A 13643-nucleotide genomic window follows, 5' to 3' on the forward strand; every position below is an offset into this window, starting at 1 on the left:
TTCCGTTGAACACTTGGGGTGCAAGGACTAGTTTCAGGGGCTTCATAATGCCTAATTCTCCGTGTATTATTTACCAAAATGGAATGAATTATTCAAAGAAAGGTCTTAGGTTGAACTCAAAAAACTCTTTGGCGTCTTCCCCTAAAATTTGTTTGACTTTATTTCGGACGACAAAACAGTATATTGATAATAAAACGAACCACAAAACAAAAAAAAAGTTTTTAGAGTTAATTATTGAGTGATTTAAAACAGAGTTTTCAGTAAATCTTTTTTTTTTTTTTTTTTTTTTTAAATCTTTTTTTAAACATTTTGAAAACGGTAAAAATTTATTATATTAGGTTATTAAGTTTTAACATGTAACAACATATTTTAGTTAAATATACAGAATTTTACGTCCTGTTTGTTTTTGTCTAACGGCGTAACTTTCGCTTTAAAATGTCTAACTTTGTGGCATTTTCATTTTGTTTATCGTTTGGCTATGATAATAGCGTTAGTAGCCTATATTTTACTTTTGGTTTCACAAAACACGGCAAAAGTCCGATAATGATGCACTGTACAGTTGGTACTAGTTGGGCGCTGTATGAACGATTTACAGGAACATGGCGGCCAAGAAGGACATCAAAAGTAGAGCAACACCTGCTTTCGGCATGGAACCTGCAAAATAAGCAGAAGGTTATTTCCGTTTTGGAAATAAGCAATCACCGTGTACACTTTACGTGCAAGACGGTGTAGAATTTTAGCTTTGCTGTTGATTTTTAATCATTGAATGACACTACCAAGCAGTGTTTTAAACAAGTCACTTTGAAATTAAGTCCCAGTCAAGTCATTTGCAAATAATTCCAAGTCTAGTCTTTCCAATATATAACAAAGAAAAACTTTATATATAACAAGAAAAGTCCTAGTTCAAGTCGTCAGTTGCCCAAGTCAAGTCCCAGTCTATAAGTCATAAATAGAGCAAGTCAATTCCAATTCAAGAAATTGACATAAAAAATTAAACGTTAAACTTTTAAAATTAGAAAAACATCAAAATATGAGCAATAACTTGACTGAAAAATAACAAAAACGGAACATAGATGATACCGAGCTAATTCGCGTCTGGGCGCCTCATATTATTAAAAAGATAAAACGTGAAGCAATAATGGCTTGCAGGATAGCACCTAGAAATAAGGAACTTCTTAGAAGACTGAAAAATAAAGTAGAACTTTTTTAATTTAAAATATTTGGATGACTTTACCAAGTCCGTAAAGTTTGAGTTTGTAAATTTGTAACCTTTCAACCTTTAATAATAAAGTGTGAGCACCTTATAGCAACACTTAGTGGTCTGGTTACACTTTGATGATTTATAAACCTTCGTTGGTTACTCTAAGGCGGGGGTTCCCAACCTTTTTACGATCGCGTGCCACTTGGACGCTCTGTACCGCCACGCGTACCACTTCTTGCAGAACAACTAATTCGACCCAAGCATATTTTTATCTTACAACTATAGCATTTTGTAGATTAAGCTATAAACCAGTAGTTGATCTATCAAGAACAATAATTTAACATAATTAACGCCCACTGTCCCACAGCGTTGTAGCCTACAGCTTTTTAAAACAACTGTGCTTCTTGTTGACAATTCTCTTGACCTGTACTTTGAAGACCGCAATGATACGAAACAACAAGGTAACAATGAATAGGCTTTGGGAGATATTTTTGCAAACAAAAGCAGATAAACTAAAAAAACAAATTGTGAATTCAGGTTTTTGTGAAAAAAGGAAGCTACTCGCGTACCACCTGAAAACCCTTAGTGGTACGCGTACCACAGGTTGGGAACCCCTTCTCTAAGGGCACTGGTTACGATAAAGAATTGTTTTGCAACAAATACATTTGTCTATCTAGTACAATCAAGGTGTAGCAGACTTTTGACACGCATATTGACTGAGATGTTATGTTGAACAGCTGGTTTTAAATTAAAGGCTGTTAATTAAATTGTGCCGAATCGTACGAGAAAGGCGTCATTGTAATTGTAGGAAAATTTATTTCCGAATCCACAAGTTGACAGCACTGACGAAACTGTCGTAGTTGCAGCCTAGTAGCTCATTAGTTTTTGTAGTGAAAGTTGAAAATATGAATTAGTGTTTATTTGATGTGCGGCCCTCCTGTAAGCATTACATTTCCTAACTGGCCCTTGTGGGAAGTACAGCGGACATAGGTAATTAATATTGCTTAACGACTGACTGACGCCATATTGAAATCAGACACACAGGAAGCGCTATATTAGAAGGAACAGTTTTCCAAAGTCTAAGCCCCATACTGCAATAGGTCACCAAACTTTACATGCTCCATAACCTAAAATATGTCAGTTGCCTTGCAGGTTAACAAGCATTTGCTTAACGGAATCCAATGCGATCCACAAATGTTATTTATAACTTCACGCCAGTTACAAGGGTATGAGTATAAATGACAAAACCTTTTAAAACTAGCACACTGACATACTTTTACACTTAAGTTCGCAGGGCTTCATAAACTTTTTTAGTTTTGTTCACCCTTAGCATCTATCTCCAGATTTCATTCACCCTTGTTTCATGATATGATGAAACTATCTCGTCTATATATAACAGCACAAAGTGAACACCCGGAATATTCACCCTGCTCGCAAGTTATCACCCATTTCTGACGGTTCACCCTTATTCACCCCTTTTGGTTGGTTCACCCTTGCAAAAAATTTATTCACCCTGAGGTGATCCATTCACCTGATGAAGAAACACTGCCATAGAGCACAACGTACCGTGGTTGCATCCAGTTTTCGAGCAAGTCCCGTAGCATAGTTTGGTCGTAACGCCCACGATGGATGTGCTTTTGCAGTTTTCATTCTTTTCGTGTTGCGAACAGGACCGATACACCGTAACCGAGCCGAGACCTTTGTTGTCTTCAACTGAAAAAACAAATCTTTGTCAATGGGCGTATTTGTTAAAATTTCTTAATTCTAATATATTTCTTATGCAGAATTGACTAACAACAGAGACTTATCAGTTTAGTCTTTTTTAAATGTTTGGCGGTAACAGAAGTCAAATCTTTGAGAAGAAAAATATATGAGGGACATTTAAATTAGTTGAAACTAACTGTGTAATAGGTTTCTCAAGTCCGCGGAAATTACGCAAATATGTTTGAAAGTGTTGTTCCTCATCGCGTGAATTGTTTCAGGAAGTAAAGTTATTCACTAAAAAGTTCAACAAAAGTTCAAAAGGTTAAAAAAGGTGATGCGAGTATACAAAAGAAGGGCAGTTAAACTTATCACACAAAATATCAATAGTGATTTGATTGCAAAGCTTTTGCCAAAGGCTTTCGAAACTGAATGTGGAGAAGTTGACTAAGTTAATCAGTAATCAACAAAATGTTTAATACAGTCAAGTTGAGTTAAAATGCTCAACCAGGGGGGTTCCCAAATGCTTCGAAAAAACTTAAATAGAACCTGAATATCACATTACGTCCAAGTGAAACTGTCAAGCAATATTTAAAATGCGAAAAAGAACAGAAAAATCAAACGTGAGAAAAACAAATCAAATAGCAATCACAATCGCCATTTGTATTTTAAAAAAATAACTCGAAAAAGTAAAAATTAAATGAAAATCCTAACCATAGAAATTTTTGTTGACTGATACTTACCCGAAATTGTTTTTGTGAGGGTTGTGCAGTGCTCGTGGTAAGGTTCAGGACATGCTGTTGCTACAGTTGGAAAACTGTTAAGGCATCCTATAACAGCTGCTTGTGTCTTTGTCCCGTGGCATTGTACACACTTGGGACGAGCAGCTGCAATCACAAAAGTGCTGGTTGAAACTAAAGTGTTCTAAACAAGTCATTTTTAAAAGAACATAAACTCAAATCAAGTACCTTGTAAAAAAAAACTGTAATTCAAGTCAAATCCCTTTTGAAAGAACTTAAGTCACAGTCAAATCTTTTGTAAACACCAAGTTAATTATCTTTAAATGAGCTTAAGTCCCAGTCAAGTGGTTTGTAAAAAAAAAACTTAAGTCCTTGACGTAGTTTTTGACGTAACTTTTGCCCAAAAACATTGTGTTCTACCCAAATTAAAAGTTTTACACAACTCCTGGATTCAGTATAGTGTGTAAAAATTCCCCAATTACGTATCAAATTGCCCACTTACGCCACCCAGTGTTGCAGCCACTTGTGTTGCAGTTCTCGTGACACGTGACTTTGCTAATTGTCAAACCGGAGATGGATTTGCTATTGCATCCGGTAGAGGGCGACTTCACAGCTGAGCAACCTCGCTTAACGCTGAGCAATCTGTACTCTGATGATGTTTCTGTTTCTGAGTTAAAACACACAAAAACACTTCAATGAATAGCCTTGCTTGCATCATTGACCGATATATTCGGTGAGTCTTCGATGGCTTTCGATGTACCATTGTAAGTCGTGATCGTTGGTCAAAAAGCAGCATCATAAGGGCTAGATCACAGTTGTTAATCATATATGTGTGTGTGTATCTTTCATTGAACTGTAGCCTATATCAAACTTTTTAATACAGATTATTGATTGCATTCATGTATTGTGTTTGTGGTACTATTTAGTTGAATTGTTGCTCATAATCAGCCTACAACACCTATGTTCATGGTTTAACGTTTTACTTTTATATCAATGACTGTCAACAGTTGACAAAAATCTAAAACAGATCGGATGGTTCGCAAATATTTTCAGTAGTAACACAACCTTTTCTAACGAATAGTATTGCAATACCTTACGGCTTAGCGCAGTGGTCGGCAAACTGTGGGCCACGGCCTAAATGTGGGTCACAGATCCAATTTTAGTGGGCAGCGAGCTATTTTTATTTGTTTAATTGTATCATGTAGTTGTGGGCCGTGTGACTGATAAACGTACATTTATTGAAGTTTATTTTAAATATTAGTGGGTGTGGCGTATTTTAGTGACGTCATTTTAAAAATTTGCACGCCCCCAGCCCTAACAAAAATCCTAGATTATCCCCTGTTGTCGTAGTGGTTTTACATGGTGGGCTTTCAAAAGCTCTGGATAGGGTAATTTTGGCCGCAAAAAAATGTTGACCGACCACTTCATAACTTAAAATAAATTTACCTTCCTTTCCGATGATATACTCTACAGTAGAGTAACAGTACTTCTCCTCAGCAGAACAAGATGTTACCCAGTCCTGGTCGAGACATTCATAAATATCATTGCACACGACGCACGAAAGAGCCGGCTTCTCGGCTGCAAAAATAGAGAAAAATACTATATACGCCGTATGGCGATAAATGCTTTTTAAAGAACGTCATCTTGATAAAAATGGCAATTTTTATTTAAATAAATGCAATAAATTCGCCAGGGACTCGAACAGTTGGACAATTTCGGGTTCAAGGATTTTTTCGAAATCAGTTCCGGTTTCGGTTCGGAACAATTTAAAAGCTCAAGTTCGATTAAATATGTTTTTATAACTGGTTTATAAAGTTCCAGTTCGAAATGTGTTACCTAAAAGTGTGAATCTTCAAATGTAAAAAATACATATATATAACTTGACTCTGTAAACTACAATTTGTAACGTCATGCTGGAGTAAAGTTCGGGTTCGGTTAAGGTTCAGGTACTTTCAAAATATTAGGTTCAGTTCCGGTTCAGCTCCTTAAAATCTTCAAAAAAGGTGGTTTGCAAAACAATTAGCCCAAAACACGGTTTGTGAAGACTCGGCTCGGGTCCATTTCGACTCCCTGAAATTGGCATCTTACGTGTTGCTGTGTTGCAGTTGTCGGTGGTACAAGATTCCGAGCAGGTGTACTGCATGTAGTTGGGTAGTGGAGGGCTGGCACTGATGGCTGTCATACTGCACCCCACAGTGGAGTAGTTCGAACACCCCCTGGTCACCACTGATCGCACAATGGCTCCGGTGTCTGCAGAACAATGCAAAACAATAGGTGAGACAATTAAAGCAGAAACCGGTTTTAAGCCCTTATTGTGTTAGACCAGCGGTTTCAACCAGTGGGCCATGGCTTACTGGTGGGCCATAAGAACATTTGAGGTGGGCCACAAACCAATTTAAAAAAGCTAGATTTAGTTTCATATGTGTCGCTATATTTAATTTTATAGGAATAATGGCTTGGGGAGGAATTATAAGGAATGTAAATATATTGTTCAGCCGCAAGTATCACACCAATGCACGGTTAAATAAATAATCTGTTTTAAGATATGTTCTGCTGTGTTTTGTTCTAAACCTATTTAACAGTTATTTCTTTCATAAATATATATTGGGCCACAGACTTTTTTTTGCAACGTAAATGGGCCACAAAAGCAAAAAGGTTGAGAACAACTGTGTTAGACAAAGGCTTACCGAACTGGGGGTCGCGTAACGAGTTTACGGATCGCGAGTAAGTCCGTATAATTTTTGATACAAAATGTTACGTCTATGAAATTGTAACTTTTCTGATTGATATGCTAATGACAAACTTAATGTAATGCGAAATTCTTAAAATGCATATTACTTCAACAAATGCGTGCCAAAGCAGACAAAGCGAAACGTCATATTTTAAAATGTTAAACCTAGGGGGCTCGCGGCAGGTTTTAATAAATTAAAAAAGTTTGGAAAGTCTATAGTGCTAGACTAAGGCTATAACCATAGATGCCTTTTTCCGCTAACCTAAAAAGGTCCCATTCAGACGTAAAACAATAACTTTGCATATAACTTTTTTATTGTGGGCGTAATTACGCATGATTTACGCGTCTTAATTTGTTTAACCCCACAAAAAGTTTGGGAAAGCGTATAAAACTATAAATTGTGTTACTCGTGTCCGTTTGACATTGTTACAAATCATTCTTTGCGTTAGTTGTACCATTAGGTTAAATATCAGTTGAATATCCGTTGGGTTGTAAAGACTATCTTTCCTTGATGATTTGTATGGCGCTATCCTTTGGATTATACAACACCTCGGTTAAGGTTAAGAAAGGCCTATCGTTAAACGGGTAAATAAGGCCGACTTTAATACTAGATAATATAGCACGAGGTTTGAATTCACGACCTCGACCAAAACCTTTAATTTTTATGCTATGGCCTTGCTTGCATTAAAATCCTCCATTATGGTAGTATATGGATAGTATATGGAAGGCTCCCGGTGAATGTTTACACGTGTGTATGAATGTTTCAAGATCATTGTAGCAAGTTACGTCATATTTAACCAAAAGTTTGCGAACCCTATTTGTACAACGTATTACTAACAGGGAATTAGACGAGAACAAACCGCGCAATCGGTTTACTTTCGGTGAGTACAGATGTCAAGCAAAGACGCGGTATATACCCACAATAAGTCAGTATGACAAAGTATAGTTATCATCGGACCATATCGGGGGGTATTGCAGGTAAAACCCGATAGCGTATGTTTCGGTCAGTGGGTTTAGGTTAATCCGCTTAAATCAGATCGGTCGCCAGAAAGAAGAATTCCATAGTACCGTTTTTTCCTAAGTTGTTTACATTATTACGGTTCACTGTAGGTGGGTTCAGATGTCATACCAGTGTTGTAATGACTTAAGTCAATGACTTGACTTAAGTGCACTTAAGTCACTGTTTTAAATGACTTGACTTGACTTAAGTCATTTGGGCAAAATGACTTGACTTGACTGAAGTCTTTCGGACAAATGACTTGACTTGACTTAAGTCTTTTGAACAAATGAATTGGGTTTGAAATAAAGCAAGTATTTTTTTTATAAAATTAAGCTATTTGTCCAATTTTTGCACAAAAAACAAATTGCTTGCTATATATTCCGTTTTCCTTATTTTTTCGTTCAGTTATTGTTCATATAGTCATACGAGTTTAAAAATTCGAATAGTTTAACGTTTTATCTTTATGACAAGGACATGACTTGAAGTTAACTTGCTTTAATTATGAGTTAACTGAGACTTGACTTGCGCAACTGATGACTTGACTGGGACTTGACTTGTTATTTATTCGAAAAGACTTGACTTGGACTAAAGTTATTTTACAAATAACTTGACTGGGACTAATTTTGAAAATGACTAGTAATTTTGAAAATGACTTGTTTACAACACTGTGTCATACAGAGGTCGGTATATTTCCACAATATACCGGGATATGCCATCTTGCCGTAAGCCAAACACACACGGAAATTAGGCATCCGTCATCTCAGTTAGGTTGGCGCACAACGTAAACACATTGGTGCAACTCCTATCACTGTTGTTAGATAAACACGCGTTGTTGATATAAAGGTTGAGTAAAAACAACACGGTTAATTAATAGCTGGTTGTCACGTGATGACGATAGGAAACCACGCTATGTTGACGTTTTGTGCATTGGTAGCTAATAGAGTCCAACCAGCCTGCATTTTGTTTATTTTAATGCGCAAGAGCTTCAGAATATTTGACCTCGGCTCACATTAAGACGTTGTATGTTACAAAGGATATACTTTACAATAAATTTATTTTTACCCACTTGTCTACAATTGTATTAAAAGGTTATGTTAAAAAACGTATGCTTAGGAAAGTATTGAATGCTGTACAAAACATATGATAGTAAACTATTAAAAGTGAAAATACTATATTTATATTTATAAGGAACAAGTAATGTGATGTTTTGAAAATCCCGGCATCTTAAAAAAAACAACAAGTGATTTATACTGTATGGGAACAGTATCTTCCCCATTATGTCGTCCAAAAAGACGTATATTCTTTACTTAAGTTGCATATTCTAATCTTACTGTCTCTGTGTCCTTGCGCGAGAAAAATGAGTTATGTAGGAGTTATCGTCAACCAAAAAGGCATCAATACAGCGGATCAGATAGATAAATTTATATGAGCTAAAGCGTTTTATAGCGCTGTGCTGGCCAACCTTTTTCCACATGCGACACACCATCAAAGCTAAAAAAATATGACGATAGGAAATAGACAACATAAATATTCTAGACTGCCTACAGAGAAAGGAATTTTATAATTAAAAGCGCCGAAGGCGCCAACAAATCCACTGATATAGCGCACTAAAAATGCGCGTTTATAAAAGATGTGTTAACGATGTTTACATTTGGTTATTATTGAAGAAACATTTTCAAACTCTTTTTTTGCTCCCTTCGTTACTTATATAAACATGAGCGACTAGGTAGAGAGGGTTCGGCCACCTTTTGCGCATTGTGATGTTGCTTCATTCAGATTAAAGAGACGTTTCAACATTTACCTCGGGAAATTGTGGTAGTCTTGGAAGTTACGCAGTAGCTATATGTATTTTGGCATTGGGTGCCCGAAGGAAGGCCGGATGACGCCTTGGCGCAATTCGAGTCCATTTCCTCAGTGCATTGGATGCAAGAAAGATCTGAAAGTTGATATAAACATAATAAGCTTGTTCGTATGAGTCGCGTTGGTCTGACCAACGCCCATGGTGGACATGTTGGTCATTTCTGTAAAGAAAACAAAAAATGTACAATACTAATAAAAAAGACAACAAAGGCCAAACAGTTTTAAGTGGTTCCCGGTCTTGTGTTATACAATAAAATATGGCAAATGTCAGCTACCCAGGTTTCTCTCAAATCAATGTATTCGACTTAAAATAAGAACCATATTTTTTATAAAAGTTTAGTTATAAGGTTTTACTTTCTAAACTAATATATATATTTCATGTTGGAAAATAATGATAGCCTGATGTGGAGCCCAAACTCGCGATCTCAAACATACAGGAAGTTTCTTATTGGCCTACACAAGCTAAGTGGGAGCGAGGTGGTCTAGTGGAGAAACAACCATAACACCGTTGCCTGATGTATACTATTCGTAAAACTAGCATCGGTTTCATTAATCTCTCCTATAGAAAAAATTTAAATCAACATAGTTGGGAGATTAGAAATTTAAATTATCATTTTCAAAAGTTTACTATACTTTCTTATAATGGGCGAAATCGTGATCCAGCTAGTTATACGTTTTTAGCGTTGTGAATAACACACCAAAACATCACGGCGTAGGGTATTTAACTAAGATTGCCTAAACACATTTTAACAGTTAAGTCATCATTTCGTGTAAACAAATGAAAAATTATACGTAAAAATTGAAAAAACTCCAAAGTTAAATTACCTTTTTTTGAGGAACAGTCATCGCCAGAGTTGCCCGAATTGCAATTGCACTTTCCCGTAAGGTAATCGCAGTAACCTCCAGATGGATAAGTGCAGTTGTTGGGGCAAGTCTTCAGAAGAGCTGCAAATAGTTTAAGGTTATCGTTCGCATGAAACATAAATTTTTTTGGCTCAAATCAATAGGAAATTTGTTTGTTTTACAGAAAAAATAATATCCTGTTTTCGCCCTAAAACATCGGCCAAATGATCGGCCTAAATTTATAGATACCGGTACCGATATATTGGTAAAAGCGAAATATTGGCCGATTTATTGGTAAACCGTATATCAGTCTCTCTCTGATTCGAACCACCGAAAAAAAATGTTATTGTTCTTCATCAGCATCGTCATTATGATATAATATTTGAGTAAACCTTTATATGGTCAAAGCGTTTTTCCGTCATTGGTTTCATGTGATTTTGTTTTTAAATCAGCGGTTCCCAAACTGGGGTCCGTACAGCAGTTTCAGAGGGTCCACAGGGAGAATTAGTCTTTTAAGTTTTTTAACATTAGTCTTTGTTTTAAACATTATCTGTCATCTTTATTGTCTTTAGTTATGCTTTATTATTCGATCATAGCGTGTTTATGATGTCTATTGTGACATCATAAAGCATTTATTATGCTGTACTACCTGTTATCAGCGAATCGTTTGCATTAGTTAGAACAGTGGTCGGCAAACTTTTATGTCGCGGCCCAAATAACTCTGTTAAGAGCTTTCGGAGGCCCAATACGTAAAATCACTACGAAAAAAAGGCCGGGTCCAGGATATTTGTTTTGAGTTTGAGGCATTAGATTGGCGTCGTGCGCAAATGTGAAGGCAAAGCAAAAGTTATATCAGTTCTATCTCTACCGAAAATTTTACGTTTCTATACCTAAAGCGTGCTTTATTTTTTCTTCTATTTCTGTTGTGTTATTCATATCAAGCGTTCAATTGTCATGCACTGTTACGTCATAAACAATGTAGTCATTAATACGTTTGCTATATTAATGTAGTTTGACTACTTTTTAGTCGTTGTTTTTGATCTCTGAATAGGTTTTGAGTTTATTTATTTTTTAATTATTACGATACCGTTTTGTGGTTGTTAAAGAAAAATGTGACTCGAAAAAATTTGTGCCTCACCACCTAGGAACCTCACCGCACGTCAATGGTAAGGCTGTGGACACGAAGAAATGGTGTAATATCAAACGGCGCCTCGATGCCGAAACACACCACTATTTCAAATGTAAAACATACTACACAACCAAGTATACGCCCGTAGCGCGAAAAAAATGTGCGTTAACTTTACACAGTTAAAGTTGGCTTTGATAGGCACTCACAGGGCCACATTTAGCACGCGGGCCACACGCTGAGACAATATAAAATTCTTACCAGCTTTTAAAATACAATAATATATGTACAGCATTCACGCGGCCCGCAACTACATACAACTAAACTATTAAAAAGTAGCTTGCGGCCCACTATAAATGGCTGTGCGGCCCACATTTGGGCCGCGGCCCACAGTTTGCCGAGCACTGAGTTAGAACAAGGTGATCCAAACCCAGTTGCAATATCAGCCAAATTAATCTGGTTAATAAACCTTTTTACGCGAAATGATAACGTCTTTGTAATTTAGCAATTGGGAAGTATGCAACATCTCTTTTACGCGAACATTCTACGCTTATAAAATGCAGTCTTCTAATTACAATTTTTGGCAAATACGCAAATTTTTCGCGCTTCGCGCACACCAGTTTTCCGGGTCTCATAACATTCGATTTTATTTTCGCACAAGTTCGACGACAGAAGCAAGTTTCTGAAGCGTATCTGTCTTTCGATATTACTTTGTGACCTTAACTTTAAAAATTTCATGCCTCAACCAAACGAAAAACGTTGATCCGCTCCTGGTACGCATTTAGCCTACTTTATGTGGTCCGCAAAGAATATGCAAGAAATATTGGGGCCCGCGATGCAGTCAACCGTGGACCACCCTGAGCTCGAAGGTTGTTACATTAGAAAGAATCGTGACTGCACTAGTGTATTACAAGAAATATGGGTCAACTGACCCTTGAATTTTTATAGGGCCGCGAAATATCAAAATAATTGCAACGGGTCCACCAGGCAAAATTTTTAGAAAAGTTTGGGAACCGCTGTTTTAAATGCTCACGTTTCAAAAGTTAACCGGTACATAAGCAAAACACTATGCAACGTTACGCGAAAAAAATTGAACAATATTTGGAATTAAACATTTCTATTATAGCTTCGGACACAGCAAAATCTAAGACGAAGAATGTCTGAAACCTATACCCGATGTGGGATGGTCAAAATAAAATAATAAGTACAGCTAATAAACGAAAAAAATAACGCTAAATCAAGAGCTTACTGGTGGCTTTAGAATTACAGTTGTTTAAGTTGCATGAGAAAAAGCAAACGAACTTAGTGGGCGAGGTTTCTTGGCATTTGGGACCATCAGGAACAGAGGCACTTCTATAGTCGTTATCAGAGGTTGGACTTCGACAGGACCTAATGACCTCGGACGGTAAACCTGTAGACAGTATATTATATTTAACCAAGCATGCACAACATACGGAATGTGCTACTACGTCTAAATAGCAACTTTACACTGCGGGAAACTAAGTATAGGGCTGCGTATTCGGAGTCGGAATCTAGACAGCAACGAGACGGTTCGTTTTTTCAGAAGTGGAAAACGGGACTTGAGTAAGGTGGTAAAGGCGGAATAGCAAAGTAAACTACCAGAGGCCCGACGTGCGCATACGCAGTACCAAATTTTTAAACTGATAAGGCAACAAACTGTAAATTGTAAAGGTGGAATATAAAAGGGTTGAACATTTTTAATATATGACACTGGTATGTGAGAAGATGGATGAATATACACTTTTATTAGAATACGAAAATGGGTAAAGTATACAGGCTGTAGAGTCGGAGCCTGATTTGCCAAAATGGAGTCCGCGTTTATTTGTTAGACCAGAGTCGAACCCGTTTTTTTTTCGGCGGAGTCGAACTCGGTACTCGGGAGTCGGTTTTAGGTTCATTTTGTTGGCAGGAGCCGCACTCAAAAGTGATACTTTAAGTTATTTTTACTGGCGCCGCAGCCCTGTAACTAAGAGATCAAAGCATATACTGAACAAACAGTAAGGCTATATTTTCATTATAAGAGCGGCAACAAAAACACCTCACCCCTTTGCACACTCAATACTGTTTGGCAGTATTGAGTGTCCCAGCAAGATGTGTTGGTAAGTTCGGTGGGTTTGTCGTAGCATTTATTTTGTCTTGCCGGTTCGCCGTAGAAATAACTATAACTTGAGCAGGTCCAACAGGAATAACCTAGAGCAAAAGAGTAGCCGTATTGGTTAAATTAGATAAACACAACATCTCGAAACTTGTAAGCAACGGATGTTGGAAGTGAAAGACAACATGGAATAACCTATTTGTTATGTATAATTGTTATCGCAGCATATAGTTTTTTTTTTTGCCGTAGAATTTTTTTTAAGCAGGTCCAGCAGAAATAACCTATAGCTAAACATACAGCGTGGCGTAGCTTATTACGTGTATGT

The 13643-nt window shown here is 37.0% G+C and overlaps 1 protein-coding gene across 1 annotated transcript; it reads right to left on the reverse strand.

Moving 5' to 3' along the window:
* Positions 1 to 345: 345 nt before the first annotated feature.
* Positions 346 to 13340, reverse strand: LOC146133733 (uncharacterized). Its single transcript, XM_083397372.1, has 10 exons — positions 13267 to 13340; positions 12452 to 12613; positions 10059 to 10178; positions 9175 to 9309; positions 5731 to 5892; positions 5089 to 5220; positions 4145 to 4309; positions 3646 to 3789; positions 2768 to 2914; positions 346 to 654 (listed from the first exon to the last, which is right to left on the reverse strand). The coding sequence occupies exons 4-10, from the start codon at positions 9278 to 9280 to the stop codon at positions 590 to 592; spliced, it is 921 nt and encodes a 306-aa protein (XP_083253498.1). The 5' UTR covers positions 9281 to 9309; positions 10059 to 10178; positions 12452 to 12613; positions 13267 to 13340; the 3' UTR covers positions 346 to 589.
* Positions 13341 to 13643: the final 303 nt, after the last annotated feature.

Source organism: Ascidiella aspersa, chromosome 9, assembly GCF_963924565.1.
Source record: "Ascidiella aspersa chromosome 9, kaAscAspe10.2, whole genome shotgun sequence".
Taxonomy (NCBI): domain Eukaryota; kingdom Metazoa; phylum Chordata; class Ascidiacea; order Phlebobranchia; family Ascidiidae; genus Ascidiella; species Ascidiella aspersa.